The sequence below is a fragment of the Schistosoma mansoni genome, chromosome 4 (assembly GCF_000237925.1).
Source record: "Schistosoma mansoni strain Puerto Rico chromosome 4, complete genome".
In the NCBI taxonomy this organism is placed as follows: domain Eukaryota; kingdom Metazoa; phylum Platyhelminthes; class Trematoda; order Strigeidida; family Schistosomatidae; genus Schistosoma; species Schistosoma mansoni.
Genome location: NC_031498.1, coordinates 19437050 through 19456533, shown reverse-complemented (window position 1 = coordinate 19456533; position 19484 = coordinate 19437050). Strand labels below are relative to the sequence as shown.

Genomic DNA, 19484 nt, shown 5'->3' with positions numbered 1-19484 from the left:
ACAACTATCCGATAAATGCTCCTTAAACATGTAGAAGAAAAACTTATTCACCAAAGAACAACCAATAGATTTTCATACATTTAGTCTTTATCTAATAAGGATTATTAGAATTCCAATTAGTTCTGAACATATTTTAAATCTAAGACAGTTGACGATATTATACAAGTAAAAATTTAATTGAACCCTTTAGGAGGGCGGTTCTCATGACAATTTCATGATTTTGGTCTTACACACATAACGGAAATTTCATCTCTGTTGCAAACAGTTTTTTGAAATTAAATTCCTTTGATCACTGCAGTTTATTCTCACTACAGACTGATAGCAATCAGCAAATAGTTGGATATCGAATAGTTTTGACACCTGTCTCGTTTTAATTTAGACGAGATCTATCTAATAACTAAACTAGAATGTAGAGATTATGCATATCTCAGTTGTAGATAAGTCAAAAATAAGCAGTATCAAATACTAGATAAATGAGATAATAGAGGGTCCTCTAGGTTTTTACGAATAAAAATAAAGTGAGTAGGACTTCATGCCCTCTCCTTAATTAAATATTGGTATAGTACTGATAAGTTTATGTGGTGTCTGTAAATACATCTCGCCTAGTTTAAATTGGTGTGAATTATGGTCAGTTTCAGGTTTCTTAGTTAATCTAACTGTTGGTCTCAGATTTATTTATAATTACACGGAACAAGTAGATGAGGCAAAAGATACTAAATAGTCAAATCAAGATAAGGTAGTGAAAGAGACTTATTTTTGACTCTATTGAGTTGGGACAAGTTATCGTGTGAAGGCGTATACTATATTCTCTGTTAGATAATCACCCATGAATTCGTATAACGTCTTCGTTCAAGAAACATTTCTCATTCACTTAATTATACCATCAAACCACAACACGTATTGAGAAGTTCCAACTCTCATTGAGATTCATAAGTTTGGGGCAAAAGTTCAACGTGCAGCAAACTGTATACACAAACAGGAGAGGAATTATCTAAATAAGTGATTTTAAAATATTCATTATGCGGTCTAGGAAAGGTCAATCTACGCCCTAATATTTTCCAAGCAACGTATGGTTGTTCAAAGTCTTCATGTAAATGTGGATAGTAGTTAGGAAACAAATACAGATCTATGCTTCTCCAAGAATCAACTAGATATAAGATAAATCCTCTCATTATGAAAATAACAAAACGTGTATATAGAATTTGGATAGACCGGATTCTACCTTAAACAAAAGTCGCAACAGCGATACTGGTTACCTTATAATGAGTGCTCAGTGCTTCTCAATTAAAACAACTTTGAGTGTAGGCGAATTTCGAAACGTAAACTTAGAGACGAATAACGGAGTCCAAGAAAAACGAATGGGAACTGACTGGAGTTAATCATGGTAATGATCACTATGACTATGTATTTTGTATCGTAAACGTGGACAAAATCTGTAATTTCCAAAGAAGTAATAATTCTAGTGTTGTACAGTGAAGCGGCATTGATCTATGCATTTTTATTTGTACTAAATGAAAACGTGGATTCTGTGAATTAAACTGATTGACTCCTTAAATTATCTATGTAGATATACGTCAAAATCTTTCATTTGTGTCTATTACATCTATTCCATATCTTTAAATGTTGAAATAAGTTATACGAATTCATTGAAGTGTAAAATGTTCATTTCGAAACAATAAATCCATAAATAATAATTCAGTAACATCTTTTAGTTCTCCAAGAAGCACTCCATAAACACCTCATATGACACTAGAAAACCAGTTGTTTTATATTGATAACATTTAATGCTAACAATATCAACCGTCACGTTCAGTATTTAAGCTAAAATATATCTTATTAACTACTTGAAAAGAATCAGTTCTAACCAGTTAGTTTTTTTTAATTACCTATTAGTGGTAAATCTTAATTATGATAGATCCTGAAACAATACTCCTCTTTTATATATTTCTAAAGCTTGATGGGTCTTCATATTACAATGTCAAAATTATCATCAGACACTTCTGAAAAAACTAATTTCGTTTTTGTGGGTGTTCGAAATTTTATCAATTTTAAACATTTAAAGAAACAACAGCTGATAAGTTCTATCATTTGCTCTTAAAGTCCTTCTGTTGTTTGGGTGTTTGTTCTGATGAATATACTCTTCAATGAAATGTTTCACAAGGAAGACTCAGCTTCGAGTAGCTTCAGTCTTATACTGATGTAGGGATATATTAATTACCGTTGATATTGTCTTTATCAGAGGTTAAAGCTAATCAAAATGGTATTAAACAGAACACAATCTAAAGTTTTGAGCATAAATACGTTCAAGCCCTTTCAAAACATGACTTTATAAATAATACTCTGAGTTATTAAGTTTGATGTACTGAGCTACGTACTATTAATCAACAACCTTACCATGACAAAATGAGTAAAAGTAACGGTTTTAGCAAGACAGCAGAAATTCTTTTTATTTCATTAGGATCTTATTTACGACAGTAGTTTCATTGGCAGAGTAAAAGGATGGATCTAACTAAGACTATTCTACCATTTTTCAGGAAACATGAAATAGGCATTTAGTAGTGAGATTTATCGGAATCCGATTGACACGAGACATTAGGTCCACTCAACGTACTCAACAAATAACCAAACTCAAGCTTCTCGAATTTCGTGAAGCCTCAGCAGTCTGATATGTTTTTCACTTAATACTATAGGAATAGTGAACTACCTCTATGGCTTTCTCTATTTTTATTTGACCTTCGTCTTGATACGTATGAGGAATAGAAAGAAGACTGGTCTTTTGGTAATGACTTATCGATTTCTGTAGATAAGGCATTTTTACTGGACATTACTTCTATACAACGCAAATGACATGTCCTTCACACTCATAACATATACACAAACAGACAGGAATGTCTCAGGAAAATCACCCTGACTGGAGAGACATGATATTGACTTGACCAGACCTGTTTTTGATTGAACTAAATATTTTCGCTCAACCCCATTGTACTACTTAAATTTGTATTAATTTAGTCTGTTTAATTATGTTCTCAGAAGATATGGCTTACACGGAGCCACGAAGCGTCGGAAATCTAATTTTCTACTCACTGGGATATGACAAATATATCATTATTTCTAACATCAACAATCTACTCAATGTTTAATTTATTGGAAATCATCAAGTCACACCTTGTCAAGGATATCTACATTACTTCTGCACACACAGATTTCACGCAACCTTTGGAAGCAGTGGACAAGGTGAAATTAAAACGTAACGTATTCGATGATGATAAAGCAAATGTCAACATGTGAAATTCAAGTTTCGGGTCTGTTTGTTGGTTCGCTTAAGCAAAAGCAATGATTTCCAACTGAGAGTGACATAACTTCCTATGGATTCCTAATACTAACAAACTCTGAAAACGTTTGCTCAGATGTGTTCACGAGAGATTTACCGATCTCTCTCTTCCTATTTGACAGAAATTTAACTCCTTCATTTAACTGATTACTCTGGCTAATCATCACAAGTCTCTTGCAGTTCCTATCACTACTTTTGTTTATCCTATTTCTAATTATGACTAACTTCAGTTCATTTACTCAACCAAAATATCTCCTAAATTCATCTTGCTAACTGGTTTGGGTTTTCGAGAAGAAGCTACGGAACTCAACCATTACTCGATATCTAAAACCGAAGTAGGTGAAGTGGAGTTTTAACCTGTCACCTAATAATTGAAATCCGAATTCTTTAGCCACAAATCCACCACTCCATTTAGATTTTTCAGTAGATAAATTTGAGAAAACATGGCTTTATTTATGGATTTTCCTTGACCTATCTACTTGCTCATTGAATTGCAATAATCAAGGCAAAGTTACTATATAAAACAGTTGTTTTCCTGAATGGTTCACCTGCACTAATGATGTTGTCATGTGATCGGATTTACTTGCAATTGGTACTCTAAGAGTTTTAGTCATTAAGTACCCTTCACCAGGTGAAAAGTAACCTACCAAGGACAAAAGCTAACAATTTTATGAAGATTCGTTCACAAATAAATGGATACTTGTAAAGTACATCACCCAGCTTGATAAATTGGTTGGAAACATCTTTGATTGGATAACTAGTTCGTGCACTCGAAGTCCAAGTATATAAAAGTCTATATGCAAATAAACTTTTATAATATGCCACAGAAAGACCAAGTTGTTCGACAGCAACCAGGAAATCCTAGTCGGAGTGGAACGCCTACCAGCAGGGGTGCATCCCCATACCCGAATCGATGGGCATCGCGATCACCACGCCGTAATGACACATGTTGTTGTTTGTGCGGTCAGTTTTTTCAAACCAACCTATTGTTGTTGTCTTTAACACGTATTTTTTTAATTATGTATCAATTAACACGTCGGGGTGCATTGTAACAATCACTAGGTAAACATAAATTTTTTATGTGAACACTTATACGGTAAACATTTTTACTAGACGACATAAACAAATATTTTACATAATATTTAAATCGATTAACACATCATTAATTCAAAGAATCAAGACAATTCTGTCTTAATGAGACCATTATTTGTTAGTTCATCTGAGATTACTGATATAAACTCTGTGATAGGAAATGAAATCTTTTCCTTACAATATCAAGTTTAATAAACATACTACATGAATTGAGATTTTCAGCAATTGAGAGATGAAAAGTTATGAAGTACTAGTTCTTATCTAATTTGTACGTAGTAATAAGTGTGGATTTATTAGATTTTTTAAGTCTGTGTAATCTACCATTAAAAATCTGTCACATAACTCACTACCTATTTTATTCAGAGATTCTTGAACATCGCTTATATATGTGATGTTAATATTTTTGACACTGTTCTCCAAACTATAAATAACGATATTGTATGACTACGAAGCTGTCGTACGCATATAAACAGGAGGGCAAGTTATTTCGCTGTGAGGTGTTGTATTTTAAAAAGAATTTAATTAAAAACTGTTTGTCCAGTGTGTCAAATCAGGATAGATACAATTAGTTAACAAGAGTTAGTAAGTTAACTTAAGCAGTCATCAACGCGACAAAATCTAAATGGCAGTGCACATTTAAGCTAACAGACTGTTGGCGCCTTTTAACTCAGCAGCATAAAAGAAAACATTATCACTTTTTCAGTTTGTGCACAATGCAAAATCTACTAGTATTCCTACTAAACAATATATTCTTTCATTGATAGGCAAGAGGAGACCAAACAGTGGGCGAAGTCCAGGACGTGGACGATAAAGAAGAATTTGGAGTTTGATTGTAAATGATATACTGTTGGATCTAAACATTGAACAGCTGTTAGGATACGAAGTTTGATTTTCTCAAATAAACTTATTTTTTTTACTATTTTCTGAAATATACCAGTTGACCATGGTTTTAATGTACCAAGAATATTTGTTTCATATATACAGCATTCAAAGTCATCTTCAGCTTACTCTTGCTACCGAATCAAATAATATTTGCAAAATTACGCCATTCGAGAAACTATATACCATAAAACCACTTTCTTCCAGTAAAACTTAGTATTTAAGCTATAAGAGAATTGTGAAACGAACTACTTATTATCAATATGAGGTACAGTAAAAACAGTCTCTCTTGTTTGGTGTGAAATGTCTTGTAAAGGGGAAGAAGAAAAATGGTTCAGTAAATCTTGGGATTGTTGCTAAAAATAGTCAAGCACAATCGGTGTTTCGTCGTATTCGTGACTCATCAAATAGATATACCTGGGTCAGAGTTGGTGTTCACACTAAGACCCATAATCAATATCTTCCACTTCAAACGTCAACTAAACTATTGAGTTCAGATAACCACTAAATCGTTCGACAGCAATGAAGTTACTATTAACCAGTCAACTTCCGTTCTGAATGCCAACAACGAGGAAATACAAGACCTCAAAAATAAAATAGTGTTTAATAATTTTACATATGATCATTAGGTTACTATCAGTCTTCGTAGACCCTGAAATACAAGTTGCTTTCGGTCAGTTAAATATTTAAAGAAATTACATCAAACACGCAGTTATTAACAAATCATTCTCCATACTTTCTAATACAACGACTACGTATAACTATTGAGTCGAAAGTAAAAGCCTGACTTTGTAGAAAACATTGTCAGCTCCCCAACCTCTCCGAGATGTTCTATGATCACCAGTCGCCGTAGTGATTTATCAGTCAACAACTCAATCATAATGACAAGTAAATATTGCATGATTAACATTTATTTTAGCAATTGGAAAAAATATCTGAGTGGTGAAAGTTCAAGGAAGATTATGTATGTCATACTCATTCATCTGAACCATTCTAACCCATGGTTCAGGAACCGATTTTTGGTTAGTTGGTTTGTGGGAATTTATTTCATATGAAGACAGTTGTTATAACATAAAGACACTAAATGAATGATTGGGTAGACACTTTGTTCTCATCCGAGATTCTTAATCAGCGCTCACTCGTGACCACACAGAAAATCTAACTGCCAACAGTGAAGTATCACCATCTCGTTGAGACAAATATTTGAGATCCTAGGGTCAGCATTTCCAAATTCAACTAGATTTCGATGTGTCGTAATCACCATCTGATGTTATCCATATTCCGTTGTCCATCTCAGAGATGTCTTGTTCGCTATGAACTCTGAGCATCCCATATTCTAGTGAGTATAGAAATGTGAGTGTAAGCTGGTGGTATTTCCCTAACTGGAACGAAACCACTGTTTATTACTTGTTAGTTAACAATAAAATCACTTTGTAATGAGACGTGGTATTCAGGTTACACGAAAATTTCCACAAACCCATATCAGTAATTAGTTTTGTTATTGTTCCGAACAAAGTGTTCTATTCATAGTAGATGGAATATCTATTTAATAAGACACATGATACCAGATTATCATAATCTGCTATCATCTTTTTGTAACTAACGTTTCTTACGCGTTTATTTATTCGTCTGTTTTAATTGTTTATTCCCCACTAACGAACGTTTGCATTTCAAACACATGGATAATGATTTAGATTGCTTCAGATGTATACATAACAACTATCTGTAAAGTGATTCAACTCAATGCCTTGATTATCGGGAAACTCCTGGTAATCTAAGAAATGTACACAGTAAATTTACACAGTAAACGCTAATTCTAATACACTAGTTATAAATCTAATCGCTTTATGGTATAATTTTATACTTCAGAATACTTTTATTTTGTCAACAACATTATATTTTTCTTACACTCTAAATCAAAATTAGGAGAGCATTTCTTGCTTGCTTCATAATCCGAGTTATAAATATCTTTCTCGCTAGTTTATTGTAACAGAGAATCCCTTCGCTCGATATCATACGTAATAATTATTCTGAGTTTGAGTGGATTAGTTGGAATTTAAATTTTGACTTTCTGAAGTTCATGCATGAAATCGCTATGCAATAAATGTAAGCTGACCCAAATAAATGTGCATCATATATGCCAAATTTTTAACTATGAAGGTTATACTCTGGGAATGACGAAGTGAATGTATGTAAACTTAAAACGTTCATTCAGACTGCTTTCCGATTATATTTCTATTAGCCACCTATATAAAGACAATGATTAGCTGTTGATAAGAGGCCATGGAATGTTGTGAGAAATGATTCTTGAGAGCCAGAATTCAGGAAGCATATTTCTGAGAGGATTCCGGTGTTTCCACTTATGTGTTTATTTCACGAAATTAGCGTAGTTGATTTTCTTAAGTTCATTATACAGAAGAAGAGTTTTGAATACAAACGTCTTAACTTTTGCATATAATTCATATTCCAGATTTTTGTATAATGATGCTCTTTAATTCATCATTACACATCAGTTCAGATTTAGCCTTATCTCTATCTGATTTCATGCGAGCACAAGTATTGCGATGGTGAGCTATGATTTATGCTTCTCTGTATTTAATTTTCTACAATGTAACATTGATTAAACAACTTGAGTTAGAATACAAGTGAGATCATTCTTCAGATAGTTTTATTCTATGATCAGCCTTATATACTTATAAAGTGATGGTGTTGAAAACCAGATACTATAATCAACTATTAGTTATTTTATTGACAATTCAATTTAAAATTACAAAGTGATATCTCTGTCGAATCAATTTATTATCAGTTAAAATTAACAAAATATTTAACTCTATTAACTGACTAATTTAATCACCCTCATTTTTTGTCTCGAAAGATGTGTTTTGTTTGTATAATTGTCTATCTATTATATTCTAGAACAAACTCGTTCAGATTATTTACTAAATCGAATGATTACAGGTTTGTTTTTGGGTTTATTAACGATGAGTTTCACGTTATTGATTCTCCAGTTTTCGTAATAAAGACGTTTGATCGAACGTTTAAAATAAACCTCCTGGAGTAAACTAAAAGATGCAATCTCAAAAGCAAGTTGGAACTATACTTGATCAACCTGGAAAATCAGTCCCACCTCGTAATCTCACTTTGGTACCTCCACCTCATCGACAATGGACTGGTGGGATTTGTTATTGTTGTAAAAATAGGGATTGGGGTGAGTTTAACTATAATTTCTATTCATGTTTTAATTATAATAACTAACTTCTGATGCAACGATATAAAAAATAGAGTTATATTCTATCGGATGAAAACATATCATGATACACGTGTATTTAAATCAGGGATTTAGAATAGAAAATTATACCATTCTACGTTAGTCCTAACTTGTGACTAAAGTGGTAGTAGCTTTGTTTTGATTTCAAATAGTTAAAAGTAGTTGGCCAACACTCATCAGTTAGGAATATCTTCAATATACAAGAAGTTGATCCACTTGTAAATTTCAAACCTACGTTTTCTAGTATCATATTTAGAGATGTGAACACTGAACACGTTGACTTACGAATTCTAACATATTTTATTTTAAAATAACATTAGTTTGAGTCTGACTTCTTTTGGTAGATAAAGATCCAACAGCAGTATTAGTGATTAGTACGTTTAGCATTAGATATAAAATCAATGAAATCTCTAAAAAATAATATGATCAAATTGTCGTGACTGTGATTTTTATAAATGATTTGATTATCTAATTTGGTAATTGATAATAATTGACTAATTCTGATAGTGATCTATGCATAATTTACATATAGGTATTGGTTAATTGAATGATTATTAAGTGTTTTACCTCCTAGATATCTTTAAAGATTCATGAAAAATATTCTATTCGTAGGTTCATTACATAATACAAACCAATGGTGTAGTTTTTATTCGAAACGTAATCTAACAAGATTCTGTTTCTTTCACTTCTGATAGCAATGAATTCTTGACCAAATAATGTAATTACTAGCTCAGTAAATAGTAATTATCCTTGTTTCATGCAAGTTGTTTGAAATTATCAAAGATTTAATTGACATCGGTCTCACAATATGGTCTCAAGTCGTATACTATTTATAGAGTCCGTGAATAAACATTTTATATGCTGTAGGAAATCCTTAATAAAACTACTTATACCTTATTAAATGACCCAAACAGAAGGTAATTGTCTTTTGACTGATTAAGTTCTTGTAATCGAAAACCCATTAACACAATAAAAACTTACTACAAACCCTAAAAATTTAATAAGTGAAGCAATAATATCATACTCACTCAATAGTTTAGAGACATATTTCCTATTTTAACGGTTTGTGTAATTATTAATTAAAAAGTGGCTGTGAGATTTAAAATATGCTCTCAGCATTAACCACATACTCTAGTAAGGTCTAATTTATAATTAATCAACATAAACAACTCGGTAAATACTAAACTAGCATTTCAGTTCACCGAAAGCGACTTTTATTGACGATGTGTCTAAACATGAATACATACTATGTTTATGTGAGTACATACGTGGAGTCGTTTAATTGCTGATATCTTTTCTTTTATTCTAATCCCTACTAAAACTAACAAAGTAAGTTATGTAATGCGTTATTCATCGATTGCGCCTACATGATATAAACTATTTATCTAACAAGAAATTTAAACATTTATGTATCATCAACATAAAATACATGACATGTCTATTAATCTACGATTAATATCCTGATTAAATCACTGAACGGTACACGACGGAATTACATAATCTAGGAAAAGACATGGTGTGAAATGGAGCTATGGTTTGTCAACAAGTGTTGAAAATTAGTTAAGATTGGATTCGGATCATTAAGCAACATGTAACATTAGATTCGTTTCTATTATCCAAAATTGGTACTTTTTTACAATATAATATTGATTCTCTCTCGCTTTATATACACTATACATATAGTAATATTTATTCATTAAAATTTACAGGTTGTTTCGCGGTATGTTGTTACTTCTGTCTATTAAATCAACTGACAAAGGCAATGAATGAAAAAACTTGTTATCCATGTTTACCATGGTGTGGATTAGTAGGATTGAGAATGAAAATGCGAACAAGTTACGGAATAGAGGTATGCTGATTGATTGCAAACATCCATATATGTTCTGATCATTAATCTCACAACTTCATGCAACTAACGTATAAACTTATTCATGTTAACATTGCGTCTTAGTCATTTCAACATTAATAATTTTATTTTACTTAACAATCCTCAATTCACATGATAAAACCTTAAACGATATCCTTTGCCTTAAACCTGGTCACTTTTTGGATGATTAATTTGAAAATAGAATTGTAGAACCTGAAGAGAATTAATTGAAACGAATATTCTTCGTTCATATATAAGTGTAATGAAAGCGTTTTCCATCTAATTATTATTCGTTTAATTTTTAAGAAAATAATCTTTTCTGTAATCGTGGATAGTACAACCTAAAATCGAGATGATCAATTATTTTTATCATACTTAAATAATTTGTAGTCTCAGATACAAATATTTATTTTGGTAAACGAAATATAAGTTTTAAGCAAAAATGGATGGTGGCTAGTAGAAGAATTCAGGACTCGCGTTTCGTCCTATTCGGGACTCGTCAGCTGGATGTACCTGCATCCCAGAGTTGATATTCACTCAGAGTTCATCACGAGTCCTAAATGGGACGAAACGCGCGTCCTGGATTTCACTGCTAGACACCATCCATCTTTGCTTATAATGCTTGTGACTTAAGGCAATGCTGAGGCATGTAAAATAATTTACTACTTACATTTAAACCTTTTATTGTTACTTTGTACTCTGATTATTTGACTTAATTGTTTTTTATAAATTCTATAATAGTTGGAATAAATTTAAAGCTTCATAAAATTATGCGTTTCATAATAAGAACACTGAGAGAAAACTATCCTTAAAAATATAAGAGTTTACCATATCTTTATTTTTTGTTTCAACACTATATAACATAAAGTGTACAATTTGGTAATCCTTCTATATCAGTTACTTAAAAAATGCTTGTTAAGTCATGGATAATAAGTTTTGCTATTGACACACCTAAGCTGTCATTCTAGATGGTTGGGATATCCCCATTTACTTCTACACGTCAACTGAAATACTACAGAAAAGGCGCAAATTGTGAGTGGACGTTTATTCTAAGGTTAATTTATATACAGAGAAACGAAGGCATTTATATAACCACACACGACCTTAAGCTTCAAATATTCCTGGATTATAGTAGCATTATAGATAAATATCCAATCAAGAGCATGATACGTGACTCTAAATTTTTTAGATATTCCTGCAAAGATTCTATTCAACGCTGACTGGGTAAAAGGTTTTCTGGTGTTCCAGACCTCTAGGGACTTCGATGAGGGATGTTTTTAAGACTGCTCTATCAACAGAAGGCTTAGTATGGCAAAAAATTTCTTGCCAAAGAATTACCGTCCTTCAGACCTAATCAAGTTTAAATAAACTTTCAAGAATGAGTCTATGAATAAAATTGTTAGTACGCACACAATTGATAACAAACCTCTTAAGGCTAATAGTCTAAAAAGTAATAAGTTTTGATCATATAATCAGTCCCTTTTGTTAGATAGTCACTATATTCATCTTGAAATGTAGTTCCATCAATAATCTATGTCCAGTTTAAATTAAAAGTCCACAGATTTTATCCAAAATAATTAGGTTAAATACACCAAACTTCCATGAAAATGTAAATCAGGATTATATTTTGTAGGACGTTAGTCTGCTCTTTTCCTTTGTGAAAGTTGTAGATAAATTCATGTCTTTATAACACACCAGAACAAATCATGAGTCTGCCGAACTACACAGTTAGGTAATCCTTTAAATTAGCTTCATTTGCAAACCTTCTGGTTTATTTTAAACAACCTAAAATTTATGCTACTTATTAGTAGTTAAATTATGTCACTTAAGAAGAAAGAAGGCAATGCATCGAAGAAAATTTCCTCTTCGACGATTTCATTTACTTAAGCTGTATAAAGGTATTTATAGTTCATTTTATTTGCTAAAATACTGTTCTATAATAAAATAGAAAGGTACTAATCATTGCAAAAACTTGAAGCAGTATAATAATAAATAAATTTTTGTTATATCCCAATGAGTAGAAAAATTGTAATTCTGACGCTTCGTGACTTAATGTAAGCCACTTCTTCAGAGTAAATTTACTCTGGGATATAACAAAGAATTGTTGATTACCAACTTTATACCCAATGCTCATTTTATTTGGAACTATCAAGTCCAACCTTGGCACTGATGCTTATAAACTCATTGAAGTAGTATTTTGTCCGGAATTGAAAATCAGGTATTAAAAGTGAGTTACGTAACAATCGGCCAGGGAAGAAGTGGTAAAGATAATTTTCCAGTTGATAGCTATTCGACAGAATAATTAAAAGTTGTGGTATTTGTTAATTAGTAGCTGTGAAAATAATTGAAAAGGAGTAAAAATGACAAAATAATAAAAATCAAACATTATCGACTGGTTTTTCCGAAATTCACCAAGTTGCTTATCCTAAAACGTTTTATAAGATGAACCGAATGTTTAATATTTTTGTAACTACGCATTCTAAGTACTAGATGATACCTTTTTGAACTACTGCACTTCAGAAATTTCCCAAAACAACCTTGCAAAGCATATTTTATTCAATTCAGACAGGTTACTTAGATTAAGAATATATTATCGACATTAATTTTTATGTGATCATAGTAATTCACTACCTTTATTTTAGACACGAAATCGTAGTATTTCTGAAACGGGAACACGTCCGTATGAATGTCAGTCGTTTTGCCTCTGAATCCTGTGAAGAACAACAAATACTTCTGGACGATTATGCCCAGTTTCAAAATCCTGTATATTGTGCTCACGTTAACGAACCAGCGGAATCCCATTAATAGACAGAAATCTGACGCTAACATTCGGATATTTTTAGACATCCAACCGATGAAAACTTGATTAACTTTAGAGTCAACTTTGAGCAGACCATAAAAAAATTAGTTCTCAAATTTCTTACATGCGAAGTTCGTTGGAACGTACAAATATCTCATGAGATATTATTCCAGCTTCATTATAATATAATAGACGAACCTTCATTAATACAACACTAAATAGTTAATATTAGTATCCCGTTACAAATTTTTTTACAGGATTATTGAAAGTAAGCACTGTTAAAACCTAAAAGTTATATTAAAGTGCAGCCTCACCTACATAGTTATGCCCACATCCAAACTGTTTCTTATAAGATATCCTTTACAGATTTAATCAATCTGATGCATATTTGAATTTACTTCATTATGGAGTCCAATAAGTTCTTGTAATAAGAATTATTAATCTCATGAAGTATATTTAACTTTGAACTCTCAATATACGCATAATTATCGCTCAATTTATTGGAAAGATAGTTCAGTCATTTTAATCAATTTATAATGAATGATTTAAACATCATGGTCACATAATCATACACTCATATCGCGAGAAATAACATTAGAATGTACATAAAAGATGATGCCAAGACAGCAAAAAATATTCAAGTTCAAACTTGTAATTTTCTGTGTCTCAACTATTTGTATCAATGATAACAATGATAATAGCTTACTTAAGCCTCATTTTATATGTTACTTATATATAGATCATACAAAAGTTTATCAACAGATTATGGTCATTTAGAACTCGGAGGGTAATTTCCAGTCATTGTGACTATCGAATAAATAATGCATGAAGTTGCCCAAGGATTGAAGTTTATTTTACCTTATTGCGAGTTAATTTAGAAATATGACAGATGAAAGTACCTGGATGACTAGCATTATGGAGCATGCACTGATATGACATGAAATACCTATTTTTTATTAGATTAGTCGACTACTGAATGCTGACTACTAACAATAATTATGCAACTTACTTACTTAATTACGCCTGTTACCCACAATGGAGCATAATCCGCCGACCAGCATTCTCCAACACACCCCGTCCTGGGCATTCCTTTCTAGTTCTAGCCAATCCTTGTTCATTCTCCTCATATCTGTCTCCACTTCTCAACGTAATACGTTCTTTGGTCTTCCTCTTCTCCTTTGACCTTCAGGATTCCATGTGAGGGCTTGCCTTATGACGCATTTGGTTGCTTCCCTCTATGTGTGCTCTATCCACTTCCAGCGCTTCTTCCTGATTTCTTCCTCCACTGGATCTGGTTTGTTCCTTCCCACAGTAGCTTGTTGCTGATGGTGTCTGGCCAACAAATCCGAAGTATTTTGCATAAACAACTATTAATAAACACCTGTATCTTCTGGATGATGGCTTTCGTAGTTCTCCACGTCTCCGCCCCATACAGTAGAATTGTCTTGACATTTGTATTGAAAATTCTGAACTAGGTGTTCGTTGACAATTGTTTTGAGTTCCAGATGTTCTTCAGTTGTAGATATGCTGCTCTTGCTTTGCTTATCCTCGTCCTCACATCTGCATCTGATCGACCGTGTTCATCAATGGTGCTGCCCAGACATGTAGACGTTTTCACATCCTCCAAAGCTTCTCCGTCAAGTGTGATTAGATTGATGCATGTTGTGTTGTATCGGAGAATCTTGCTTTTCCGTTTATTTATATTGAGACCTACTGCTGCTGAGGCTGCTGCTACACTGGTCGACTTCTCTTGCATTTGTTGTTACGTGTGTGATAAAAGAGCCAGATCATCTGCGAAGTCTAAATCGTCCAACTGCATCCTAGCTGTCCACTGTACCCCGTGCTTCCCTCCATATTTTGACGTCTTTACAATCCAGTCGATCACCAGGAGAAAGAGAAAGGGTAAGAGTAAGCAACCTTGCCTGACACCGGTCTTTACCTCGAACGAGTCAATGAGCTGTCCTCCATGCACGATTTGGCTTTTTGATCCATCATAGGAATTCCGTATGATATTGACCATCTTTTCAGGCACACTGTAATGTCGAAGAAGGCTCCATAGTGTTGTCCTGTCCACACTATGAAATGCTTTCTCGTAGTCAATGAAGTTGATGTACAGTGATGAGTTCCATTCGATTGATTGTTCCACAATGATACGTAGAGTTGCGATTTGGTCTGTACACGATCTATCCTTACGGAATCCAGCTTGTTGATCTCGAAGTTGGGTGTCCACGGAATCCTTTATTCTGTTTAACAATACCCTGATGAAGACCTTTCCTGGTATTGAGACAAGAGTGATGCCTCTGTAATTCTCGTACCTGCTGAGATCACCTTTCTTTGGTATTTTGATCAGAAGTACTTCTTTCCAGTCTGTTGGTACTTGTTCTTTATCCCAAATCTTACTGAAGAGAATGTGGAGTATCTTTGCAGTTACTGCTACATCTGCTTTCACTGCTTGTGCTGAAATGTTGTCTGGTACTGCTGCTTTGCCGCTCTTAATTTGTCTGATGGCAATGCTGATCTCTTCAAATGTTCGTGGGCCAACATCGACTAGGAGGTCCGTGGGTGCTGCTTCAATGATGGGTGGGTTCAGTGGAGCTAGTCGATTCAAGAGTTCCTTAAGGTGCTCCACCCATGTGTTTCGTTGTTCATCAATGTTAATGATTACTTTCCTATCCTTGCTTTTCACTGGTCGTTCTGGTTAATGATAATTTCCAGCGAGTTTCTTTGTTGTATCATATAATTGTTTCATGTTTCCTTCTCATGCAGCCTTTGCTGCTGTCATTGCTAAATCTTCCTCATATTTACGTTTGTCAGTAATGATGCTCCTCTTCACTTGCTTGTTTGCTTTTGTGTATTCGACTTGTGCTTTGGCTTCTTCTGCCCTTGTTAGGCTAGTATTGATTGCTGCCTTCTTGTTTCTCCTTTCTTTAATCTTATCCAGTGTAACAACAATGATCCATTCCTTGTGTTGGTGCTTCTTGTGGCCAAGAACCTCCTGACGTGTTGAAGTGGTTGTTTTTTTATCCCTTTCCAGTTTTTCTTCATAGTAGTTCCTTGTCCATTGAGTAGATCATGAAAAGCCTGGAACCTGTTGCTGAGGGCTATCTTGAATTTGTTGAGTTTGTCAGTATCCCGAAGCAAAATCGTAATAAAATTTTGTGATGCTGTCCACCCTGTTTTCTAGTGCTTCTTGAGTTTCAGTTTCATCTTGGCGACCAGCAAGTGATGATCTGATGCTATATCAGCTCCTCTCCTGGTTCTCACATCCTCCAACCTCCTTCTGAACTTTTTGTTGATGCAGATATGGTCGATTTAGTTCTGTGTAGTGTGATCCGGTGAAATCCAAGTGGCTTTATGTATGCTTTTGTGTGGGAATATGGTGCCACCTATGACCAGCTTATTGAAGGCACATAAGTTTGCGAATCTCTCACCATTTTCGTTCCTTTCTCCCAGTCCATGTCGTCCTATGATGTCTTCATATCCGGTGTTGCCCATTCCAACCTTGGCATTTCAATCTACCATTAGAATGGTCAGGTCCTTTGTTGGGCACTTCTCAACGATTGACTGAAGCTTATCGTATAATTGATCTTTAACGTCTTTATTGTAATCGTTGGTAGGCGTATATCATTGAATGACGTTCATTGTAATGCGTTCTTTCTTTGTTTTGAAGGTGGATTTGATGATCCTTGGTCCATGAGATTGCCATCCTACAACAGATTGTTTTCCATTAATTTTCCTAGACTTATTTAACATTCTTTACAAATTAAGGGACTGTCAGTTCCATAATAACTATAATTTCATCTTAAATGAAGAATTTTCCCAAGTTTAATATGCTAACATTTTATCATGACAGTATATAATATTATCCCTGATATACTATGAATGGAATTACCCTTTAGCCACACAATAATGATATATAATGTGATTTTTAATGTAAATATAAGGCGTCATAATAAAAAAACTATGAATAGATTATCATATGATGTTACTTTTTATTTTTACAAATTTGCAAAATCATAAAACAAAATCTCTATGATCACAATAGATATAAAGAATAGAGACTAAAAATTAAAACAAACAAACAAACCAACATTGAATCTCATTCAATGAATAGGAATTTCAATAGTATTTCATTGATTCAGTCGATAAGATCATAAATAGATTCCCATTATATTTCTATTATTTACATCCAAAAAAAGAAACAAACTTGTTTGTTTTTCAATTCATAAACTATTCCAAGTACTTTTAATTGTTGGGTTTGTTTTTATTCCCAAATAATGAATCGTCAAACCAATTTATTCCGCATTGTTTTTTATATTCCATAGCAACACTCCAGAGAAACATTTCATTTTTAACTATTATTATTTTTTATTATTTTTAGTTAAGAAATCATGTACATTATTTGCAAACATACAAATGTATAAGATTAAATATACCTTGGAGAATCTTCAATATCACAGTTATTATTCTTGTCTTATATTGTAATAGATTATCTTTCAAATAATTCCTAAGCCTTCATTAATCAGTCGTCCTGATAATCATTATTTAATAAATTCTAACGGTGTATAAATTTTAAAAAACAATACGAACCGTCGATTACAGTTTATTATTGAACAGCACAGGTTACTGAGTCACATGCATATAAAGCGAATTCGAGCAGAATTGTTAATGTGAACGAGCGAACAAGCAAATACAGGCGAATTGAGGGTCGAATGAATTAAACTGAAAGCGAATGACTCATCAAGCTATTTGAGCAACTAATATTTAAGCTAGTAAGATGGATTGTGTGTAGGCTATGAAAAATGATCAAGCCTACAGATATTATAACAATAATACAAAGATACAAAAATCGTCAATGTTCGAATGACACTATCTGTCAATAAACTAATTGAAGAGCTTGACAAAATTAAACGTAAACAGACTTAAGTGTTGATGTGGTGCTACAATATAATTGAAATACGTATGAAAATTTTTTAATTGCTCAGTGGGAAATAATGAGAAAGGTAGTTTTGACGATTCTAGATACAAAAATGCATTTTGTAAGTACGTCCCATGTTGCCCATTGATCATCTTGGTAGGTTCACTAACACTGACATCACTAGGTTCTGGCTCATTGATCTGTATCCCAAGCTCTTGCCTGGAGACTTGAATGTCGTGGGTTCGAACCTTAGAAGGGCCGTGTGTGCCTACTGTCAAGGTTTCCTTTACTAGGATGAAGCAACCATTCAGTGCTTCTAGGTTTTCAGTGGTTGTCTAAGGTTAGTCAGTTATGTAAACTATAAGATTCGGAAATCTCAACAAACCCCGATGTAGTGATAAAACAACAAAAATAAGGTATCTTATTTTCAAGATCGACCACGTATTGCTCATTATATTTAAAGTCTAATCAAGAATTTTGACAATATATATATACTCATTATGCCTAATACAAATATAATGACATTTTATTATATATTTTTTTTCATAAATTCAACTGGTTACATGCTTAGAAATTATTGTTACACTGTCGATTTGTATACGAACAAGCATACTTCACATGTGTGATTCTCTGAAAAATCATATTGGATATTATGAAAACAATTATCGTTGTTCTTCTTCTATTAAAGTTGTACGTGACTATTCTTGGAAATAAGTCAATCTATAAATTTTGGAAGTGGATTTTTAAGAAAAAATATGAGTAAATCAATAATCATGTGAATTATTACCAAGTTCTATTCCATTTTTTTGTATTAACTTAACAAGAACACATTGATGTTTACCATTAAAAAGTATGAACAAAAATACCATTACATAACCTTCTGAATATATTATTTTGTATAATTAAGTTTCCGAAATATTAAACGAGTCTGTTTAAAGGAATTAAGGATGATTAGAAGGATCTTAGATTGATGAAAGATATATAACGAATCCAATTCAGTTCATATGATACATTTATTATATAAACACTTGTATAAAATCACTTAAACCATAGTTGATCATTTGAAACTGAATACAATAAATAAATAATGTTTTTAGATCAGAAGGAGTTTTGGTGGAGATTTCAGTACTTACTTGATGAAAAGCGATGATCTAAGAAGAGTAGACCACACTAGAATAAACAAGACCAAGAGAAAACTTGAACCGATAAAATGATTATTTCAAAAATTTTCAAACCATTTAAAATGTAGAAAATGTAATGGGTACTGCACATATCAAATCTTGTTATTAAAAGTTCGTGTGTTAGAAAACCGTTTTTTGTCTCAATACC

General features: G+C 32.9%; 3 protein-coding genes across 3 annotated transcripts; 1 reads left to right on the top strand and 2 right to left on the bottom strand.

The window, feature by feature from the left end:
- Positions 1–917: 917 nt before the first annotated feature.
- Positions 918–1172, bottom strand: Smp_202580 (uncharacterized protein; the record flags this gene model as incomplete). Its single annotated transcript, XM_018797104.1, has 1 exon — positions 918–1172. The coding sequence occupies one exon, from the start codon at positions 1170–1172 to the stop codon at positions 918–920; it is 255 nt and encodes an 84-aa protein (XP_018652179.1).
- Positions 1173–4128: 2956 nt separating this feature from the next.
- Positions 4129–4383, top strand: Smp_202720 (uncharacterized protein; the record flags this gene model as incomplete). Its single annotated transcript, XM_018797103.1, has 1 exon — positions 4129–4383. The coding sequence occupies one exon, from the start codon at positions 4129–4131 to the stop codon at positions 4381–4383; it is 255 nt and encodes an 84-aa protein (XP_018652178.1).
- A 4055-nt stretch (positions 4384–8438) lies between these two features.
- Positions 8439–13284, bottom strand: Smp_169590 (hypothetical protein; the record flags this gene model as incomplete). The annotated part of the gene is made up of 3 exons (XM_018797102.1): positions 8439–8510; positions 10280–10419; positions 13080–13284. 3 exons carry the CDS (start codon positions 13282–13284, stop codon positions 8439–8441), a joined length of 417 nt encoding a protein of 138 aa, XP_018652177.1.
- Positions 13285–19484: the final 6200 nt, after the last annotated feature.